The sequence below is a fragment of the Crotalus tigris genome, unplaced genomic scaffold (genome assembly GCF_016545835.1).
Source record: "Crotalus tigris isolate CLP2741 ecotype Arizona unplaced genomic scaffold, ASM1654583v1 scf7180000018252.723642, whole genome shotgun sequence".
In the NCBI taxonomy this organism is placed as follows: Eukaryota; Metazoa; Chordata; class Lepidosauria; order Squamata; family Viperidae; genus Crotalus; species Crotalus tigris.
The window spans coordinates 123,215-144,029 of NW_024096906.1; the positions used below are offsets into that span (position 1 = coordinate 123,215).

General features: G+C 38.1%; 1 protein-coding gene across 6 annotated transcripts in view; it reads left to right on the forward strand.

The window, feature by feature from the left end:
* LOC120310651 (calcium-activated potassium channel subunit alpha-1) overlaps positions 1-20,815 on the forward strand; it is a 251,828-nt gene that overhangs the window by 90,230 nt on the left and 140,783 nt on the right. For 5 of the 6 annotated variants that reach the window (XM_039349289.1, XM_039349290.1, XM_039349293.1 and 2 more), the window contains 4 exons: positions 1,559-1,634; positions 2,624-2,699; positions 4,657-4,827; positions 9,237-9,328. In XM_039349289.1, coding sequence (XP_039205223.1) covers positions 1,559-1,634; positions 2,624-2,699; positions 4,657-4,827; positions 9,237-9,328 — 415 coding nt within the window. Of the gene's footprint in view, positions 1-1,558; positions 1,635-2,623; positions 2,700-4,656; positions 4,828-9,236; positions 9,329-9,354; positions 9,539-20,815 lie in introns of those variants that run through there. The other variant, XM_039349295.1, reaches the window with a different exon arrangement.

Here is a 20,815-nt window from a genome sequence, read left to right on the forward strand (position 1 = left end):
TGAGCACAGTGTTAGAAAACCAATTTGTTCTCATTCCAGAACTTCTGCATTAGTTTGGCAGAAAGGAAACCTGGAACGCTGTGGTTGTTCGGATTTTGGATGAAATGAACTCTAGATGAGGCAAAGCGGAGGATCAAAGCGTTTTTTTTTAATTAAACAGCAAATTGGAATTTTCTAAACAAAAACACTTTAAACGAAACAATTTGTTCCGGAATAAAAATTAGCACAAGTATTTGTTTAATCTGTACTGATTATAATGAAAATAAACTACCCCTTGGTCAAGATGGGTTATCATTCTGGGTTATTCCACAGAATAACAGCAGTTGTGTTCTGTTTCAAGAGTTTAGAATCCTGTTCAGTGTATGCCAGATTCCTGATATCATTGTTTTATATCACTATTATATCCTAAATACAGGAAACTGCTTCTTCTTCATAAGACAAACTCATTTAGATAGCGAAGGGGATTGCACTGCCATTATTTCCTCAATACATAGTGTATCAGTTGCAAAGTAAAAAAAAAAACATAAATAAGGGGGATACAAGTAAGTAGCTACTTCTTCCATAAAAACCTGGGAGTTTGATAAAATGATTGTGCAAATACCGCTTTGGAAAATCTTTCGGGAACTTTCCAAACACCCAACCCGTGCTGCATATTTTTATTTGTTTGTTTCTTTATTTATGTTAAAACAGTAAATGGCCTATTGCTCTTTGTGTAATAAAATGACCTTCCTTTCCGACCGCATTGTCACCAAGAGATGCACAAATGCAGCTGGACCATACAGTAGTGGCCAAAATTGTGGAAACCTTTTGGGGAAAGCGTACCGTAGAAATGCCACCTGTGGTTAAGTTTCCACCCATTTTTTCCTTCTAATTTCTTTATAACTGCAGCCTTGTTCACTTAACAATTCTATTTTACATCGCTTTCTGGGCAACCAGTCAACTCTTTGCACCATTACTTTAATTTTATTATGTTTTACATGCGTGCCTGGCTGAGGAATTCTGGGAGTTGAAGTCCACAAGTTGTAAAAGGTCCAGGTTTGAAGAGCCCTGCCTTACAATATAATAAAAAGATCTAATCCTGTGTTGAATTGTCCCATGGGGAATTGATCACAGAGATTTGTCTGATGGGAATTGGCCATGCTGATTTGGCTGTGGCGAGTTAACCTAGACCTCTTTTCAAAGGCTTTTTCCTGAAGTGGCCCATGGCAAGCAACATTAAGTCACCCGTCTCCGACATGAATATTTCACAGATATGAGACTGGTCTTGCAGGCACGAAAGCGAAAAACTGACTTTTCCCAGATTTGTATCAAGGCACACTGTATTTTCAGCGGTTGACTTCATTTCCAGTTGTGATACGAAACTATTATTATTTTTCTAACTATTCTTTAAACTTTTCTTCCTTTTTATGTAGGTGTGTTATACCTAATATAACTTTACCCCTGTGAGAAACTCTACGGCACAAGTATTTCATGACACTATAAACATTTCTTAATAAAGCAATATCTTTAATAATGTACAGTGTTTCTTTGACTCCTTTTTTTTCTGTTTGAATTACAGGTTTAAGATTTTTGCGCGCTCTTAGGCTGATTCAGTTCTCAGAAATCTTACAGTTCCTGAATATTCTTAAAACAAGGTAAGGCACAATATAGATAGATAGATAGATAGATAGATAGATAGATAGATAGATAGATAGATAGATAGATAGATAGATAGATAGATAGATAGATGATATAGGAAGAGAGAGTGTGGATAGATAGATAGATAGATAGATAGATAGATAGATAGATAGATGATATAGGAAGAGAGAGTGTGGATAGATAGATAGATAGATAGATAGATAGATAGATAGATAGATAGATAGATAGATAGATAATATAGGAAGAGAGTGGATAGATAGATAGATAGATAGATAGATAGATAGATAGATAGATAGATAGATAGATAGATATAGTTTCTAAAAATAGGTGGTTTTGTTTTCCTCCCCTCATTCTTACTTCTTACATTTATTTATCCCCTTACTATGTTCTATCCTTTCCTGAATTAAATGAGGATTCACTAAAACTTCAGGGGTTTAGGCTGAGCTCAAGCAGAATTAGGGACAGCACAGATGTCTCCGACAGCTTAAAGGGAAGGAAAAAAAATGAAGATTAATCCACCTATTTTTAGAATTGGGACTGAAAAGACAAAACATCAATTTTCTCCTTTAAAGTCCAGAAAGCTATTCTGAATAATCCTGGCTCACCTAAAAACAATTGAACAAAACTATTAAAAAGAATATCTCCATTTTGCGATAGCATGTTTCTTTTCATAAACCAGGTACCGTAATGATTAAATAACAATAATCAAAACTGTTCATTTGCATATATAGTTACTGGGCTTCCAACAATTCACTTAGAGGCTGTCTCATTTTACGGATATCCTTTGTTGATTGAAAGGCACATTCAATAAACCGATATGATTTTTTTTTCTTATGCTGAGAAACTGATGTGTCACTTGAAAGGAAAGGTTTATGAATTTTTTTTTCAGGAAGGAAGATTTGAAAAAAGCTAGAGAATCTTTCAGTTTTTTTTTAAAGCAAACTCTGAGAAGAATTTGTTTGTTTTTCTCCTTTTTTTCCACCAGTAATTCCATCAAGTTAGTGAATCTGTGCTCAATATTTATTAGCACCTGGCTGACAGCAGCTGGATTTATACATTTGGTAAGTATGCCTCAAAAAAGACCCTGCTTATTTGGGGAGGTTTAGATTTATTATGAGATAATCCACTTATACATCATTTTTTTTAAAAAAAACGCACTATGTATTTCTTCTTGATGTTTGGTGGGAACACTCTTTGCAAAGAGATTAATGGTTTAATAAATCCCTATGTATTACTGTTCAGAAAAAAGTAATAGATTGGTGCTTTTTTCAACTTCAGCAACTTTATGCTACGAGGACTTCAACTCCCAGAGTTCCCAGCATGGGGCTGAGGAATTCTGGGAGTGGAAGTCCCCGTAGCTTAAAGTTGCTGAGGTTGAGAAATTCTGTATTGGAGCATATTTCCCCCAGTCATACGGTATGCCATTTTCAGATTTTTAATGCAGGACTCCTGTTTTTTATTAAATATTATTATTAAATCATGTCTCTCATGGAGAAATTCTTCGAAGAGGAGAAAATGAGCATGGGAGAAAAAAAAAACCTGATGTTGTCTGGTATTCAAAGCCCACAACTACTTTGCCTGGAACCGGAAGAGGAAGTTAGGAATTTTGGAGTCTAATTTTGAAGTTCTGGAGAACTTTTACTGAATTTGACAATAACAACAACAAGCCACTAAGTGGCAGTGTGGGCTTAGAAACAAAAATGAAAATATGATGGCAGATACAAGACAATCTCTTGTAAAATGTGAAGAATTTTATATACAAGGCTTACAATCTATGGATGTACACAACACCCATTTTCTCCTGAGGATTAGCGTAGATTGCAGCCTGAATTAAAGTAATTTAACACATCCTCTCCTTTAAGGATTAAATGCCCAATATGTTTATGAACTACTCTTTGGAGATAGATCCTACCAGATTCCTGATTTGAGGGGGTGGACCAATTCACTTTGTCTTTTCTTTAGTGAGTTGAAATATGGTCTTGAGTGATAATTATTGTGGTAGCTACTTGCTGCTATAACATGGAGGAATTTTGTGATTCTTAGAGACTAACTCAAAGAGTAGCTTGGGCACAAAGTTTTGTGGATAGGATTACAGTAGGTGGACCACCAAAAACACACAGAACATTGAATGATAGGGTTGGGAGGGAACTTGAAGGTCTTCTAGTCCAACTCTCTGCTCAAGCAGGAGACCCTAGACCATTACAGACAAATCGTTGTCCAGTCTCTTCTTAAAAACCTCCAGTGATGGAGAACCCACAACTTCTAGAGGCAAGTCATTCCACTGGTTGATTGTCCTCACTTTTAGGAAGTTTCTCCTTAGTTCCAGGTTGCTTCTCTCCTTGATTAGTTTCCATCCGTTGCTTCTTGTCCTGCTTTCAGGTGCTTTGGAGAATAGGTTGACCCCCACTTGTGGCAGCCCCTCAAATTTTGGAAGACTACTATCATGTCACCTCTAATCGTACTGTAACCATGTGGTTAAAGCCCAGTTTAGTGGCTATAGATTCCATCTTGACTTTCTTGAAAACCCACATTAGAATCCACCATTACAGGTAGTTCTAAATGTCAGATATAGTTAAACATAGTTGCATATTTCTAATGCAGTCATCGTTTATAAGTTACTAGATTATCTTTCTAGAAATTCCAGATTGTGATCATGTTCTTCTCTTAGCGTTAACAGTGGTTACTATTTTAACTTTCTTTCCCCCTCAACAGGATTCTGTATTTGGAACACGCCAACCCCTGTATAATGTAACTGATTTGATATAAAGAAAAGCACTTGTTTTATCGCTGTCCATTGAGTTGTTAAAGTTAAGATCCCTCCACTTCATTAGAGCTGTATTGCTGAAATTGCCTTGCTAAGAACAGAGAAATTGGCTTCAACTGTTCAACAAGATCATATCTGCGTTGCGTTTTTTTTCTCTCCTTGAAGTTATTAGTTATGTACTGATAAGTTCATGAATGGACGTGTTGCATTGTAGGCAATGATGTATTTAATTCGCTGTGTTCCTTTTGTTATAGGTGGAGAACTCAGGGGATCCATGGGAAAACTTCCAAAATAACCAACCACTTACATATTGGGAATGTGTTTATTTGCTCATGGTTACTATGTCCACCGTTGGCTACGGAGATGTTTATGCAAAAACAACCCTGGGCCGCCTTTTTATGGTTTTCTTCATCCTTGGGGGATTGGTAAAACATTTATGTTATATTCTGCATATATATATATATATATATATATATATATATATATATATATATATACACATATATATATACACATATATATATACATACATATATTTAATGTAACTTATGACTTCAAAATACATTTCCCGTTGTATTGCATTTTGAAGAGCTAGTAACTGAACTAAAATACAGGGATAATGTATATACTTACAGATGTAATGCTTGCAGAGATAGCAAGGATAGTTAGAACTTTAAGAATCCAGAGCATTAAGCAAGGAGGTCTGGGCACACTTTGAAAATCCTTTGGAAACACAAAAGATCAAAGCTTCTGCCTGCTGTTCATGTTCATGAGCCCATTGAGTAGCAGTTGGTTGATCGATTACTCTTGCAATCTTATCAATTAAAAAAAATCAGTGCCTAAAGGTAGTCCTTTACTTGCAACCACCATTGAGCCCGTTACTAAGCAGGACATTTTTAAGTCAGTTTTGTCCCACTTTACAATCTCTCCTGTTGTTAAGTGAATCACTGCATCCGTTCAGTTAGTAACACGGTTGTTAACTCAATCCGCCTTCCCCAGTGACTTGGATCTTCAGACGTTTGCAAACGATAATCACGCAACCATCATAAATACAGGCCAATTGTCTGAACTTTGACCGCATGACCAGGGGGATACTGCCGTACTCCTGTGTGCGAAAAACGAGTCACCTTTTTTCAGTGCAGTTGTAACGTCATGAAACGAATGGTTTTATGCTGAGGACTGCAAGTTGTCGGATTTTGGAAGAAGATGGATTGAAGGAATTAAAAGGATAAACTACAAATGGGTTAACACAAAGAGCTGGTAATCAGGTAGTGAGTGAATCTTCCCTTGCATGGTACCCCAATTTGCTCAGTGTGTTGGGTTCATCAGATCAATGCCTTAGTTATAAACTTAGCAGTTCCGCATATAATACAGACAATCCTCAACTTAACAACAATTCATTTAGTGACCGTTCAGAGTTTCAACGGCACTGGACAAAGTGACGTATGCTTGTTTTTCACGTTTACAACCGTTGTGTCATCCCCAGGGTCCTGTGATCAAAATTCAGACATTTGGCACCTGACTCATATTTATGATGGTTGCAATGCCCCGTGTGTGTGTGTGTGTGTGTGTGTGTGTGTGTGTGTGTGTGTGACGGGATCGATCTCCTTTTGTGACCTTCCGACCAGCAAACTGTGAGTCTGGGGAGGAGGAGGGAAACCATTATGCTCACAACAGCTTGTTTAATGACCGTTTGAAGATACAACGGTGCTGAAAAAAGTTGACTTGTAACAACTCTTCACGCTTGTGACAAAATTCAGGTGCTTGGCAATGGGCTCACCTTGACAATGATTGAACTCTGCCGGAATCACGTGATTCCCCTTTTGACAAGCAAAGTTAAACTGGAGAAGGCGGACTCACTTCACAACCGTGTTATTATCTTCACAACTGCGGTGATTCCAGGTCTGGGACATGACTCAAGGTTCCAAAAGACAAACAAACTCAATTGGAATTCCAAGAACAAAGTTTTATTTGGATAAAGCTTTTGCAAAAGCTGGTGGACTTAATTCGCGCAGGGGGAAAAGCCACACCCACAGTTTTAAAAAGCACATATTTATACCCTCTCACAAAGCTGGTCCCCCCCCCCACCCCTATCACACTGAACAGCCTACCTGCGCATCCAGATCAGCTAATCCGAAGCACCTAAACAGAATACATTTCTTTTCCCCCTCCCAGGAAAAAGAACCTTGCAGCTATACCTATTGTGTTGACTATGACCTACTTTTTCTAGCATAAGCTCTATCTTTATTTTTGTATTTCCTCTGCTTGCGGTGATGGCTGACTTCCTAAGAACAAGCTACATGTCTGAGTAACTTCCATTTTACTATGCTTAAGCTCAGGATTAATTTTCTTCGTAAGCTCATTAAACAATTTCTGATCTTATTATCCCTTACATTCTTGCTGTGGCAAGAGAGATTGTAAAATGGGGTGAAACTCACTTAACATCTGTCTCCTTCGCCACAGAGGTTTGGGGCTCAGTTGTGGTTGTAAGGCGAGGACTACCTGGGTGTACATTTGAGCCCAGGAGGAAACGTAACCATGAAACCGACCGTTTCTTCTTTTGCAGGTTTCCCAGCAAAAGTGCCACTGCTTTCAAAGGCTCAGGGCTGTGTGTGTTAATGTTAATGAGGACATTCCTTAAAGCAATGTAACTTTTCTGAAGCTGGGCGGAAGGCCAAAGGGAAAATAAAATTGGGGGGGGGGGAAGCTTTAATGAAAAGCAGGGAGAGATTGGTCTTGGAGGATGAACTAGTCCAGTGAAATTATTTTGAAAGTGTGCACAGACATTTGGCCTAGTGGTTAATATTGGGGTGCTGGTAACAGTCCAGATAAAATTAGTTGCGGTTTCAAGACCTTCCCTTTTGTGTTCCTTCCCAACATTCCAACAAACACTGTGGCTTAGGATCCTCCCGAAAGAGCTGTTGCAAGGATTTCTTTCTTTCTTTTTTTCCCAGCTAGTGGGAAAGGCGAATTCACATCCTTCTTAGCAGCAACCCAAGAAGAGGCTAAAGTAGTGCAAATTTCCCAACAGAAATTTGGCTAAAGAACGCTTCCCAGAGAGATGTTGGGGAAAGGAAAAGAAAGTCCAGCTATATTCTGGATAATTAAAATTTGTAGGGTGCCCTTCTCCAAGGAGATAGGTTTGGATTGCCTGGATGCAACTGCCCTCTTAGCTTGCAGATACTCCAGAGGTGGTGCTGAGGATGCTGAAGGAAAGTTGACCCTGTTATATAGATATTGTCCCTGAACAAACTGCCATTTTCCCCCGCAGTGGAATAAATTTCTGGCAGCCATTGCATTTTGGTCCTAGAAAAAAAAATCAGCCAATGTTCAGGTTGAATTATAAGGGAAGTGACTTCTTCAACTCAAGATGTGCATGTAGAGATGTGCCTGTGCATGAGTATGTAAACCTATATACAGTATATACTGCCGCAGGGATCTCCAACCTTGGGCAACTTTATGACTTGTAGACATCAAGTCCCAGAATTGAGGGAATGGGACAACTAGCCACAGCCGACTTGCCATGGGACAACTCACTGCGGAACAATTTAACAATTCAATTTAATAATTTATAATAAATAAAAAAAATATTTCAATTTTTATTGATCACATTTCATTCTGTCCCTCCTTTTGCATCCTTTTTTAAATTATTCTATTCCACCATTTCTTTGATATTAGTGTTATTCTTGTCCAGCAATGTCCTGCAGCTAGTTGGCCCTGTCAAGTTGGCCATGGTGAGTTGGCCATGACAAGTTGGCCATGGTGAGTTGGCCATGACGAGTTGGCCATGGTGAGTTGGCCATGGTGAGTTGACCATGATGAGTTGGCCATGGTGACTTAGCCATGAGTTGACCATGATGAGTTGGCCTGGTGAATTGGCTATGGTGAGTTGGCCTAGACCCCAGAATTGAAGTCCACAAGTCATAAAGTTGCCAAGATTGGACACTCCTGTATTGCAGATCTAAAGATAATGAAGGTGTGTATATGTAGACAGGCACACCTCTCATTTTAGTGATTATGCATCAAATCTTTTTGTGCATTTTCCTTCCCTTGTTGAAAAGGTAGATCTTGAGGCTCACCTTAGTGGCAGCAGCTCTTTGAGGCATCCAGCCACAAGCAAAATGTTTGTTGGACAAAACATGGCAGAATACATTTTTTTCTCCTCGTTGCCTTTGTTTCCCTTTTACATCCTTACATTTTCTTACCCATCTTTTAAAAAAGATGAACTTAAAATATATATATATATCACGTTCATTCTCATGGTGCAGAAAAACCATTCTGCGTTTTGTTTGGTAAATCATTGACAGGAGGTGAAAAAAAAACCTTCCTCTGTCTTGCCTAAAATACCAATTGCAATGCAAGCACCCAAAACATGGCTTTGTGGAGTGTTTTGGAGAGTAAATATTTTGGAAAATGCCACTCACCCCTTTCCGAAAACACCAGCCATGGCCCTGTTTTAATCCCTTGAATGTCACTTTGACTCTATTTTGTTCTTATTCTTCTCATTTTTTTTGTTTCTTGTTTTTCTTTTTTGCATTATTATTATTATTAATTTTCATTCCCGTCTCCCTCTTTGGACCGTTGTTCTGTAGCTGAGCCGGTGTTTCTCCCTATTTACCAAGACCGACACTTGTTTTGAGACGAACACTTTTTTTTTTTTTTGCAATCTTTTTTTTTCTTGTTTTTGATTTTGGAGGAAAGACTTGACTAGACCCGTGCCTTGCATTTCCAGATCGTAAGGATGATGTATCTTCTTTAAAAAATCCAACGGCCCCTCCCCTTCCTTTGACCTCTCTTTTTAGTCTTTTCTCTGTCTCCTGTCTTCTTCCTTTAGGCCATGTTTGCCAGTTACGTGCCTGAAATCATAGAGTTAATAGGAAACCGCAAGAAATATGGTGGGTCCTATAGCGCGGTTAGTGGAAGAAAGTAAGTATTCAAAGGACTCTGCTGCTTTTGGTGTGGCAGAACACTCTCTGCATGCCATTTTTTCTTTTTCTTTTCTTTTCTTTTCTTTTTTTTTTTTGCTATTCTTTCATGCATGTAGGCAATGTTTGCGCGCTACGTGCCGGAAATTGCGGCTCTCATCCTTAATCGGAAGAAATACGGCGGGACTTTTAATTCAACCAGAGGCAGAAAGTAAGTTGAAAGTACCGAAAAAAAAATAATGAGAGAGCCAAACTGTGAGACCAAGTGGAACTTGACCCCCAATGTAGACACCCTCCGCCCAATTCTTTTTCAGGGATAAGTGTATTTGGTGGTCATCAAATCTCATACCTTTCCCAAGCTGCAGGATCTGATCCAGGTTTAATCTTCCAAGCTTTTGGATTCGTGCTCCCCGTCCCCAGGGAGTTTATCTCGCACCAGAATGTGTGAATGTGTGAATACAAGCCTCCTCGTTTTAGACTTAAATGGTGTATAATGGCAGCACGCAGTTTGCACAACCTGAAAATAATTGCTGTTGCAATTATAATTGATGCTCTACTCAGATGATGGCATTAAGGAGTGACACCTTATTTTATGGAAACGTTTGTGATTGTTTTTCTGAGTCGCCAATAATATCTATAGTACCTGCTGTGTGTTCGTCTTGGGAGGATTGTTACGCAGGGGTTCAGGTGTGACTCGGTAACAATGAAATGTGTCTTGAGAAACCAAACACATTTATTCAGATGAACAAAGGTGGGTTCTCCCTTAAATTGGAAGAACCCCAAATACAGTGTAAGACAAACCCACAGCCAGTGGTTTCTTGTGGAACTTTCTATAGGATCCAGTGAGGCCTAAACTTTAATTCTGCCATCTCAACATATATATCTTTTAACCAGGGGTCTTCAAACTTGGCCCTTTTATGACTTGTGGATTTCAACTGAGGCTGAGGAATTCTGAGAATTGAAGTCCACAAGTCATAAAAGGGCCAAGTTTGAAGACCCCCCTGCTTTTAACCAATCATCAAATTCACCAGATTCCTGATCAACAGGATAGATGTCCCTCTTGTTATGCTCCTGCAGAACTATTGATTCTTCAAAACTCCCAGTTGTTCAGAGCACACAGCCATATAAACTTAAGGGCTTCAAAAAGGATCGTTATAATCATATAGATTAAATATGTCCAAAGCGTCTATGGAGATCCCAAAGATTCTTTTTCAGGAGGCAACTGGACTGTCTTGTTTTTCTGTGAAGAGGTTTCACTTCTCATCTGACCAGATGGTGGGGAGTGGGTCAGAGCTGAAGAAGCTTCTTGGGATGAGAAGTGAAACATCTTCAAAGAAAAACAAGAAAGTTCAGATGCCTCTTGAAAAAAAAAATAGCACCTTTGGGATAACTATGACCTGGATGACGGAGAATCTCCATGGACATATCTTTGGAGATGCTCAATCATCCAGGTGATGGTTGTCCCAAAGCTGGTTTTTTTCCCCAAAAGACAACTGGACTTCTCATCCAGTTAGAACTGAAGAAGCTTCTTGGGTGAGAGTTGAAATGTTTCAAATGTTTCAAAGAAAACACCAAGGGAGTTCAGTTGCCTTTTGGAAAAATACCCTTGGCATATTTCCAAAGTGGTTATCCAATTAGGTCAGTGTTTTAAGGCATGTGGACTTCAACTCCCAGAATTCCACAGCCAGCATTCTGGGAGTTGAAGTCCACATGCCTTAAAATTGTCAAGGTTGAGAAACACGGAATTAGGTATATAGCTATGAGAGTTCCATCTAATACTAAACATTTGGTGACTTTTATCAATACCTTAATGTCCTCAGTATGAGGACCTTTGCAATTGAGCTCTACATAAACCTCATTAGATTAGATTAGATTAGATTAGATTAGATTAGATAACCTTTATTGACATTTTTTCCTGTGGGCACAATGGCACACATTAAAAATGAAATTTAGTTGCTTCCTCTCAAAGTGTACACGTACACAGCACACATTTAAAACAAATGGAACAAATGGAAACATATTGCTTCAGAATGTGCATAAATTCATCGCTCCACCAAAAAAATGTTTCATTTGTAACTTTAACAAATAACTACATGCTCTCAACCCATTCAACTGGTGAGCATAATCCATGTTGAAAAATAAAGTTGGATACAGCTCTTCATGGATTTTGTCCCAACAAGCTAATGTTTCTGACCTCAGGCAAGGACATGAAGAGTTTCTAAAGAAATGGATATTTCTGTTACTACAGAATTTACTCCATAGGGGGTTTACTCGGAGTTTTGATACCTATTTCCTGCAATGCAAGACGATGAGCAGAATCTGAAAAAAATCTGCAATTCCCGATGAACAGAATCAAAGAAGAGTTATACTAGTTATGGCTTAATCCATTTGCTTTCAACCAGGGCTTAATCATGACTTTTTTTATTTTTATTTTGCTAGATTTTTTTTTCAAGTTCAGTTTCAACTTGTCCTCTTCCTAAGAGAGGAAGAGTTAGTTAGGCAATCGCATTTGCGTATTTCATCTTTTCTTCAAGATTAGCATTGGGCCTGCAAGATTTTTAAGACAAGTTGGATTCTTTTAAATAGAATGACAGAGTTGGAAGGGACCTTGGAGGTCTTCTAGTCCAACCCGCTGCTCAGGCAGGAAACCCTATACCATTTCAGACAAATGGTTGTCCAATCTCGTCTTAAAAACTTCCAGTGTTGGAGCATTCACCGCTTCTGGAGGCAAGTGGTTTAGGGCAGGGGTAGGCAACCTTGGCTCTTTTATGACTCGTGGACTTCAACTCCCAGAATTCCTGAGCCAGCATGTTGAAGTCCACGAGTCATAAAAGAGCCAAGGTTGCCTACCCCTGGTTTAGAGTATCCTGATTGAACAGAGTGAGATTTACTCACCCGAAATTGGATACCATTTCTGTCTAAGTTGAATGAACATTGAATAAAGTACTGTTTTATTTTTATTTGTTTGGTGATCAGACTTATTGGCTGCCCTTCTTACTGCAGGGTAACTGTGCAAATAGAGAGTGAAAGAGACTCACATTCTGCATAGACGAATAAATGGCATTTTCAAGAATCCAGCTTGTGAGAGGATGTTGTCTCAATGACTTGGTAGACCTAAACTTCAGATTCCCACATCCTGTTTCATTTGACGGCTAGTTTATAAGCTTCGCTGCTGGCTTTGGGCCTTGGCAAAATGTATTTTTTTTTTTTATCTCTGGAGTTTCTTTTTTTTCTTTCCTTTCATTTGTTTACTTTGCAAAATGCCTTCTTTGTTTGTCTCTCTTCATCTCTTCGGGTTTTGCCTGGGCAGTTTGTTGACCAGCGTTGAATGTTGTCATCGGGGGTCAGACTCTTCGGTTTTGTGCATTTGTTTCCTGGTTTGTAATTTCTAAATGCCTTGGAAAAGCATCTCCATCCCTCATCGGAGACTCGGAGTTTGGGAACGGCACCGCGAAAAGCCATTAGCAGCCCCTATGTGTTTGATATTGGCTTTGCAGTCGGGAGAACAAGATGGATGACATGTTATGTTTGGCTGGAAAAGTTGAGTTTTCCTTCGGAATTCAGCGTTGAGAGAATGGGCTGTCAGAACCGATAGGTTTTCCACTGCTTTAGATGGGAAGCATGTGGTAATAATTAGCAGAATGTACAGCTTTTCACTTGGACGGCTCGGCGTAGACTTTGGCAGAAAGCGTAATGAAAGACTACAGTTCAGCAATTCTTAACGTCAAAAAAGTTTCCAGATAAAAATGTAACAGATTTGAAAAACTGGAGCCACTAAACTCTGTTGAAAGATGTTATTCAGAGCCTAATGGGGAATTTTGTTCTCTAGGAAAGAAATATTCATTACGCTTCTTTGTTTAAACATACTATTCAGATAATATATATGTTCTGTGATGTTCAGCATGGAACTTAAAACAAAGCAAATACCATCAGGCTGTTGCAATACTGCTCCGTATTGTTTTAATATATATTTAGAATAGAATAGAATAGAATAGAATAGAATAGAATAGAATAGAATAGAACAGAACAGAACAGAACAGTACAGAATAGAAATATAGATAAAATAGAATAGACTAGAATAGAATAGAGTAGAATAGAATAGACTAGAATAGAAATATAGAATAGAATAGAATAGAATTGAAATATAGAATAGAATAGAAACATAGAATAGAATAGAATAGAATAGAATAGAAATATAGAATAGAATTGAATAGATTTGAAATATAAAATAGAATAGAATAGAAATATAGATAAAATAGACTAGAATAGAATAGAATATGATAGAATAGAATAGACTAGATTAGACTAGAATAGAATAGAATAGAATAGAAATATAGAATAGAATAGAATTGAAATATAGAATAAAACAGACTCGACGAATAGAATAGAAACATAGAAAAGAATAGAATTGAATAGAATTGAAATATAAAATACAATAGAATAGAATAGTGAAAATAGAATATAGATAAAATAGACTAAAATAGAATATGATAGAATAGACTAGACTAGAATAGAATAGAAATATAGAATAGACTAGAATAGAATAGAAATATAGAATAGAATAGAATAGAATAGAATAGAATAGAATAGAATAGAATAGAATAGAATAGAAATATAGAATAGAATAGAATTGAAATATAGAATAAAATAGACTCGACTAGAATAGAATAGAAATATAGAATAGAATTGAAATATAGAATAGAATAGAATAGAATAAAATAGAATTAAAATATAGAATAGAATAGAATTGAAATATAGAATAGAATAGAATAGAATAGAATAGAATAGAATAGAAAAATAGTGTAGAGTAGAGTAGAACATAGAATATAGAATAAAATATAGAACAGAACAGAACAGAATAGAAAGCCAACAGGATTTCAGGCAGAGTTATATTCACCCAGCTGAGTTTCCATAAAGTATCTATATTGGCAAAATTAACATAGTTCTGGGTGAAAAGAAGAGATAAACCATGTTTGGGGGTGATTAGTCTACTGGATAATACAGTCAGGAGATTGCCCTGGAAGTGCATTCATAGTGTTAGATCTTGTTTGTCTCATGACCTCCAAATTTAGGGAGAGGTTTAATTTTATTTTGAGCAAACTTGACTTCTGCGCTCTGATGTCTCCATCTGGGAGGTTCCTTCATATTTCTTGAATGTCTAAGCCATCACTTCAAATCAACAACTTATCATAAGAACAATCTTTTGAGCGATTCCTTCCTGAAGAAAATAGGAGACGACGACGACTACTACTACTACTACTACTACTACTACTACTTCTCTCTCTCTCTCTCTCTCTCTCTCTCTCTCTCTCTCTCTCTCTCTCTCTCTCTCTCTCTCTCTCTCTCTCTCTCTCAATAATTAAAAAAAGGGAAAGTCAGATAAAGTAAACACAAAGACAAGCAGTTAATTGAAGCTGACAGAACACCTTGGACAGATTAAACCTTGCGATTTGAATCTGAATTTTTACTTAAAAGTAATTGATTTCTCTCTCTCTCTCTCTCTCTCTCTCTCTTTGCTTTTTCATTCATTCATCCCTGGCAATTTTTTTCTGGCTATTTCAAAGATAAGAGGATTAAAGGTAGGATGGTGCAGTGAACCAGGAGTGATAGTCCTTCCTTCCTTAAACACAGTAGCCATCTGCCTAAGTGCAAAAATTAAAATTGATAAGGACAATAAAGTGAGGGATCTAACTTTTATTGACATCTAAGGTGGAATGACTTCCCTCCAGAGATGGTGGGTGTTCCAACACTGGAGATTTTAAGAAGAAATTGGACAACCATTTGTCTGAAATGGTATAGGGTCTCCTGCCTGAGCAGGGGGTTGGACTAGAAGACCTCCAAGGTCCCTTCCAGCTCTATTCTATTCTAGTCTCTCCACGCTTCTAGTTTATGTTTAGATGTTGACAGTCAACAGATACCAGCAATGCGTTGTGGTTATATTAGAGTTTTAGAATTATTTTGGCCATCTCCCTTGGGCCAAATGGTCCGCCCTATTTGATTTATTGCTAGACACCACGTGCTAAGCATAATTAAGATGAGCATATGTATCCTTGTCATCTTAACAAATCCTGCACAATTCATCTTAAATGTTGGCAAACGTAAAAGTAATGACTATAAAGGTTAATATTTCAACTCCTTATTTATATTTCGAACCAAAAAAACAAAATACAGGTTAGTGGCTTAGGAAGGTCAATTTTATGCCTGCAAAACTGTAATATATCTAAAATTTCAGATGGATCTATAGTTATAGGACTAACTACACAAACATTAATAAGAATAATATGACAAAAAGAACTTGGATTTTATTTTTTTGCAATAGTGTGGGTTTTTAGTATACTGATGTTATTTTCTTAATAATGACATTTTGAGACATATTAATCTTAACTATTTCTTTCTTTTAAAAAAAATTAAAGACATTTTATTCTACCTCTTACTCCCATCCCTGCAGTCATATAGCACAAAAAAGGTTTTCTCTGTTCAGGAACAAAACAGTTCTAGCATATATTTTTGATGATTACAGCATCCTGGGTTCATGTGATTACCATTTGCTACCTTCCCAGATGCCCAAAAGGGCATCACTTAATAATTGCTTTGCTTAGCAATGGAAATTCTGATTTCCAATGTGGCTGTAAGTCAAGGACTATTTGCAGTGTGTAGATTTCCTTGTACTTGATATTTTTTAGGTTCAGCCAGGTGTGATCGCCAATACAGAATCGTTAATAACAACTTATTTCATGTATTTTACTGGCAAGCCTGAAGTTCATCCTGTACAATTCTGGGATTACCCTCTCCAGTTGAAATTGTCCAAATTAGCATCTTCCCATTTTTGCTGATCATGCCTGGTCATCACTTACACTGAGATTTTTCAGTAGAGCGCTGATATTGTTTTTAAAGTTTTGAACCAAAACTTTAATGAATCAGGAATAAAAATCATTTCCATATAAAGGTGGTTCAAGTATATTTTAAGGAGAAAACCAATGATTAGGAATTGAGTCGTTTTTCACGATCGTTTCCACGCGGATTTGGAGTTTTCCCATTTCAGCTAACTTTATTTTAAGCTTGCTAGTTACAGGAATTGGGGACAGAGGAGAGCAAACAGGGAGGGCAGCCAGCCAAGAGAGGAACACATGATTAGAAAGCTAAAAGGAGCAGCGAGGAGGAAAACCACAACATATGCATCTGATATAAATATTATAGTTAGACAGAGACATTTAGATCAATATAAGTCACATTTCATTCACTTGCTTGACAGAATGAATACAATGTAGTCGGTAGACGCTGAACCAAATTTGCAATTTACTGTCAGTGATTTACTGTGATGGGATGGTAAGGGTGACTTTTTAAGAGTTCCTTTATGTTTGTTCCAATAGAATGGATGTAATTTTCCTTGAAAATAAACAGCCAGAGAGCTTTGCATTTTTTTTTTATGATTTGTCTGCGCAGAGAGGAAAAAGTCCTCCTCCTCCCCAGTATGATATGAAAGTTGCTATTTTATAGGGTTTTTTTTTTTAAAAAAAATCGGGTATAATTTGCATGGCCTGACAGATCTTTTACTGGGTTTCCCTTAGGGAACCTTGTACACGAAATGTTGGAAATGGAATTGATTTGGTAATTGTCGCTGGCAGTTATTTCTATTGGGGAAAAACAATCTGCATCCTATTTTGTGCACGTATTATGAGCCACTAATTCCTGACCAGCAGAGTGGGTTACATTAGTATACAGCAGTGTTTCTCAAACTTTGTGACTTTAAGAGATCTGGACTTCAACCCCTAGAATTCTCCAGCCGGCACAGGCACAGCACAGCTGTCTGGGGGATTCTGGGAGCTGAAGCCCATACCTCTTAAAGTCAGCAAGGTTGGTTGAGAAATGCTGGTTTAGAGTGAAGGATCTAGGTGGTAGAAAAAATAATTAGGCAGAAGCTAAGTAAATTTACCTACACTGAGTGGGAATGTTGAGGAATACTAGGGGAGCCCATCTGCATTTAAAAGACAAAGGCCGCTCTTTTGAAGAGAGTCAAGTCCACGTTTTGGACAGAGGGGACCACCGCTGGTTTGAAAGAGGGGTCAAAGAAGCCATCTAGGTCAAAACTGAACAGCCCTCTCTCAACAGAAGGGGAGGGATATGACATCTATCTCCAGTCTACAACAGAGTCCTTTCAGCAGCTGCAAGAAGGCTCCACACCCATTTGCACCACTCAGGTGACCCTAAGGACACAGATAAGCCTCCAGGTAGCATTAATGACTTGTTAAAAGAAAGCAAATGACCAGCTGTCTGCAAGGAGTATAAATCCTTCCATTCCCCACCATTCAGTCAGAGCTGAAGAAGCTTCTTGGAGGAGAAGTGAAACGTCTTCAAAGAGAAACAAGAAAGTCAAGTTGCCTCCTGAAAAAAAAAAAAAAAACTTTGGAAGATAGACGATAGATAGATAGATAGATAGATAGATAGATAGATAGATAGATAGATGAAAGAAAGAAAGAAAGAAAGACAAAAAGAAAGAAAGAAAAGAAAGACAGAAAAAGAAAGATGGAGATAGATATATAGAAAGATAGAAAGAAAAATAGATAGATGGTGAAAGAAAAAGAAAGAAAGAAAGAAAAATGGAGATAGATATATAACAGATAGAAAGATAGGATAGATAGATAGATAGATAGATAGATAGATAGATAGATAGATAGATAGATAGATAGATATGGGGAGATAATCTTAAAGAGTACCTCGTTTTTAACATCCACATTCACTACTTTTATCCAAAATGATATTAACGCAAACAAGGAAAAAAACTGCAATACATGTAATTAGTCTGTGATGATTAAAGATGATTGAAATGTATCGCAGAGCTTTTGAAAGTTCTTTGAGCCAAAAGTATTTCCCCCTCTTTTTAGCTTAAGTTTCCCATGTTTTAAATTGTTGTCATCTTAAATTTTTTTGTGGGGGAGGAGGTTTAAACTGGGAGTTAGGGTTAAAAGTCGGGGCATAAATCATTTCAGGAAAGAAAACTTAGATTTGTGTACTTTTGTGGCGACATCTCTTGAGCTGACTCTCCAATCATCAGCAACTTGATTTCAGCTTCATCTACGGCTGACTGGTTGAATGCTGTTGTGCACTTTAAAGTGGAAAAATAAAAGTGATGTTTTAAGAGGTTATAGGAAAACTGACAAGTAGGATTAATCAATGCCGCGCTTGACATGAAGTGAGAAGAACATTCTGGGTGTTTGAAGGAAGTCAGTGTTGGACTGAACCATGTAAAACAGTGAAGGAAACGGAGCAAGGCAAGGATAGGGTGATTATACAAACCATCTATGATGAACAAGGAGATAAGTTGTTTATGCCAAAACAAGGTAGGAAGCATCTATTAGTAGGGGGAAATAACTCAATCTGGCAAGTAAGTTTCTGCTTAATGGCAAGATGGACCTTCTGGGCCCAACCTTGAATTTTTCCAAGTGACAGATGGAGACCAAGAGACGTTTGTTCTCCAGAATGTAGTTCTAATCTCTTCCCCATTTTCCTGTTGGCCGTAGAGCAGAACATTGCAAACAAATAGCCTGTATGGTGGTGACAGCATCTTATGGTAGCTTTGGAAATAAATCTCTCAGGTTTTGCTTGGTTCTTTTCCTCAGCTTGAGAAAAACAATCCGGGGAGGGCTGCTGGCTCAGTGAGAAGATGGTACGCAACACTTACAAAACTGATGCTTTTCTAGAAGTTAGCCTCACCCAAAAAGCAGAAATAGCTTCAGAGTAGTTTAGAACTACACCACCTTAGAACATAGAATAATGGGGTTGTGAGGGACCTTGGAGATCTTCTAGTCCAACCCTCTGCTCAAGCACGAGACCCTACACCATTCTGGACACGTGGATGTCCAGTCTCCTCTTGAAAACTTCCAGTGATGGAGCATCCACAGCTCTAGGAGACAAGATGCTTCACCGATTAATTTTTCCACTGTCAGAAAAGTTCTCCTAGGTTCTAGGTTGAATCTCTCTCTAATGATCTTCCGTCCAACCATTGCTTCTCATCCTACTCTCAGGTGCTTTGGAGAAAAGGTTGAACCCCTCTTTTCTGTGAAAGCCCCTCAAATACTGGAAGACTCCAATCTTATCACCCCTAGTTCTTCTCTTCATTAGGCTACTAGATATACCTAGCTCCCTTAACCTTCATCTTACAATTTAGTTGATGCCTCCCTCCTCTTTGTGACAGCCCCTCAAGTATTAGAAGACAGCTGTTGTGTCACCCCAGTCTTTCTCTTCCTTAGACTAACACATCTCCAGTTCCCACAATCATTCAACTTACGATTCAGCTTCCGGCCTCCTGATCATCTTTGTTGCTCTTCTCTGCACTCTTTCTAGAGTCTCAACATCTTTTTTATTATTATTATTATGGGGACCAAAACTGGATGCCATATTCCAAGTGCGGTCTCATCAGTGAAACATAAAGCAAGTTCTATTAGTTCACGTTATCTTTCCCCATTTAGCATCCATACTTCTGCAGAGGAGAGATGGGTTTATAGTAAATTCATCTTTTACTAGCCTCTCCTGGTCCTCTCCTACTTTCTGCTCCATTTCTGCCCTATCTCCATCTTCTCCTCCCTTGCTTCCTGCTTTTTTTTTTTTTTTTGACTCTTAAAAACCTACAGGTAGTCCTTGATTTACAACCACGACTGAGCTCAAAATTCTTAAGTGAGACATTAGTTAAGTAGGTTTTGCCCCCATTCTACGATCTTGGTCATAAGTCTTTTTTTTCATTGCCTGTAACTTTGAACAGCCACCAAATGACGTCTTGTAAGTTGAGGATAATCTTTCAAACAATTTTTTGGGCAGGAATCTTTTCCAGATCTTTGGACGATATTGAGACTAAATGTCTCACATTTGGGTTGACACTCCTTAGTTCCCAGGAGATAATGGTCGTTAAGTGTGAAAAACAGTCGCAAGTCCCTTTTTTTGGTGCCGTTGCAAATTTGAACGGTCACTAAACGAACTGTCACTTAAATCCAGGATGCCCTGTATGGCCTTTTCCTCCCTCATCCATACACTCAGTTCCTGTGTGCGCTTTACCACAACCTGCGTGTTGGTTGAAATTGGTTGACGACACTTCTTTTGAAAGTTAGTAATAACAACGCTGGATTTATGCCTACACACACACTGCATAAAAGAGACCTACATATTTGATCAGCTTTTTCTGGTCCATTGAAGGGAGCAATATTATCTCAGACCTGCTGTCTTCCTATAATCGTAGTTGCAAATGACGCCGCTGGAAGTAAAACCACGCTGGCTTGAGAGTTTAATCGCATTTTTGTGCTTGTTATTGATTTAGCCATTGTTCAGCCTCATTATCTCTCCACCAACACAGACCCCACAATCATTTTTCACATCCTTAGTCAAGCACCAAATTGTGAGCCAAGGACAGACACTCATAATGATCTCCGGGGTAAATTACAGGAGGGGGATTGCTTGCTAGCTATCTCTCATTGCTTCTGGACAACACTTTTCTCCGACA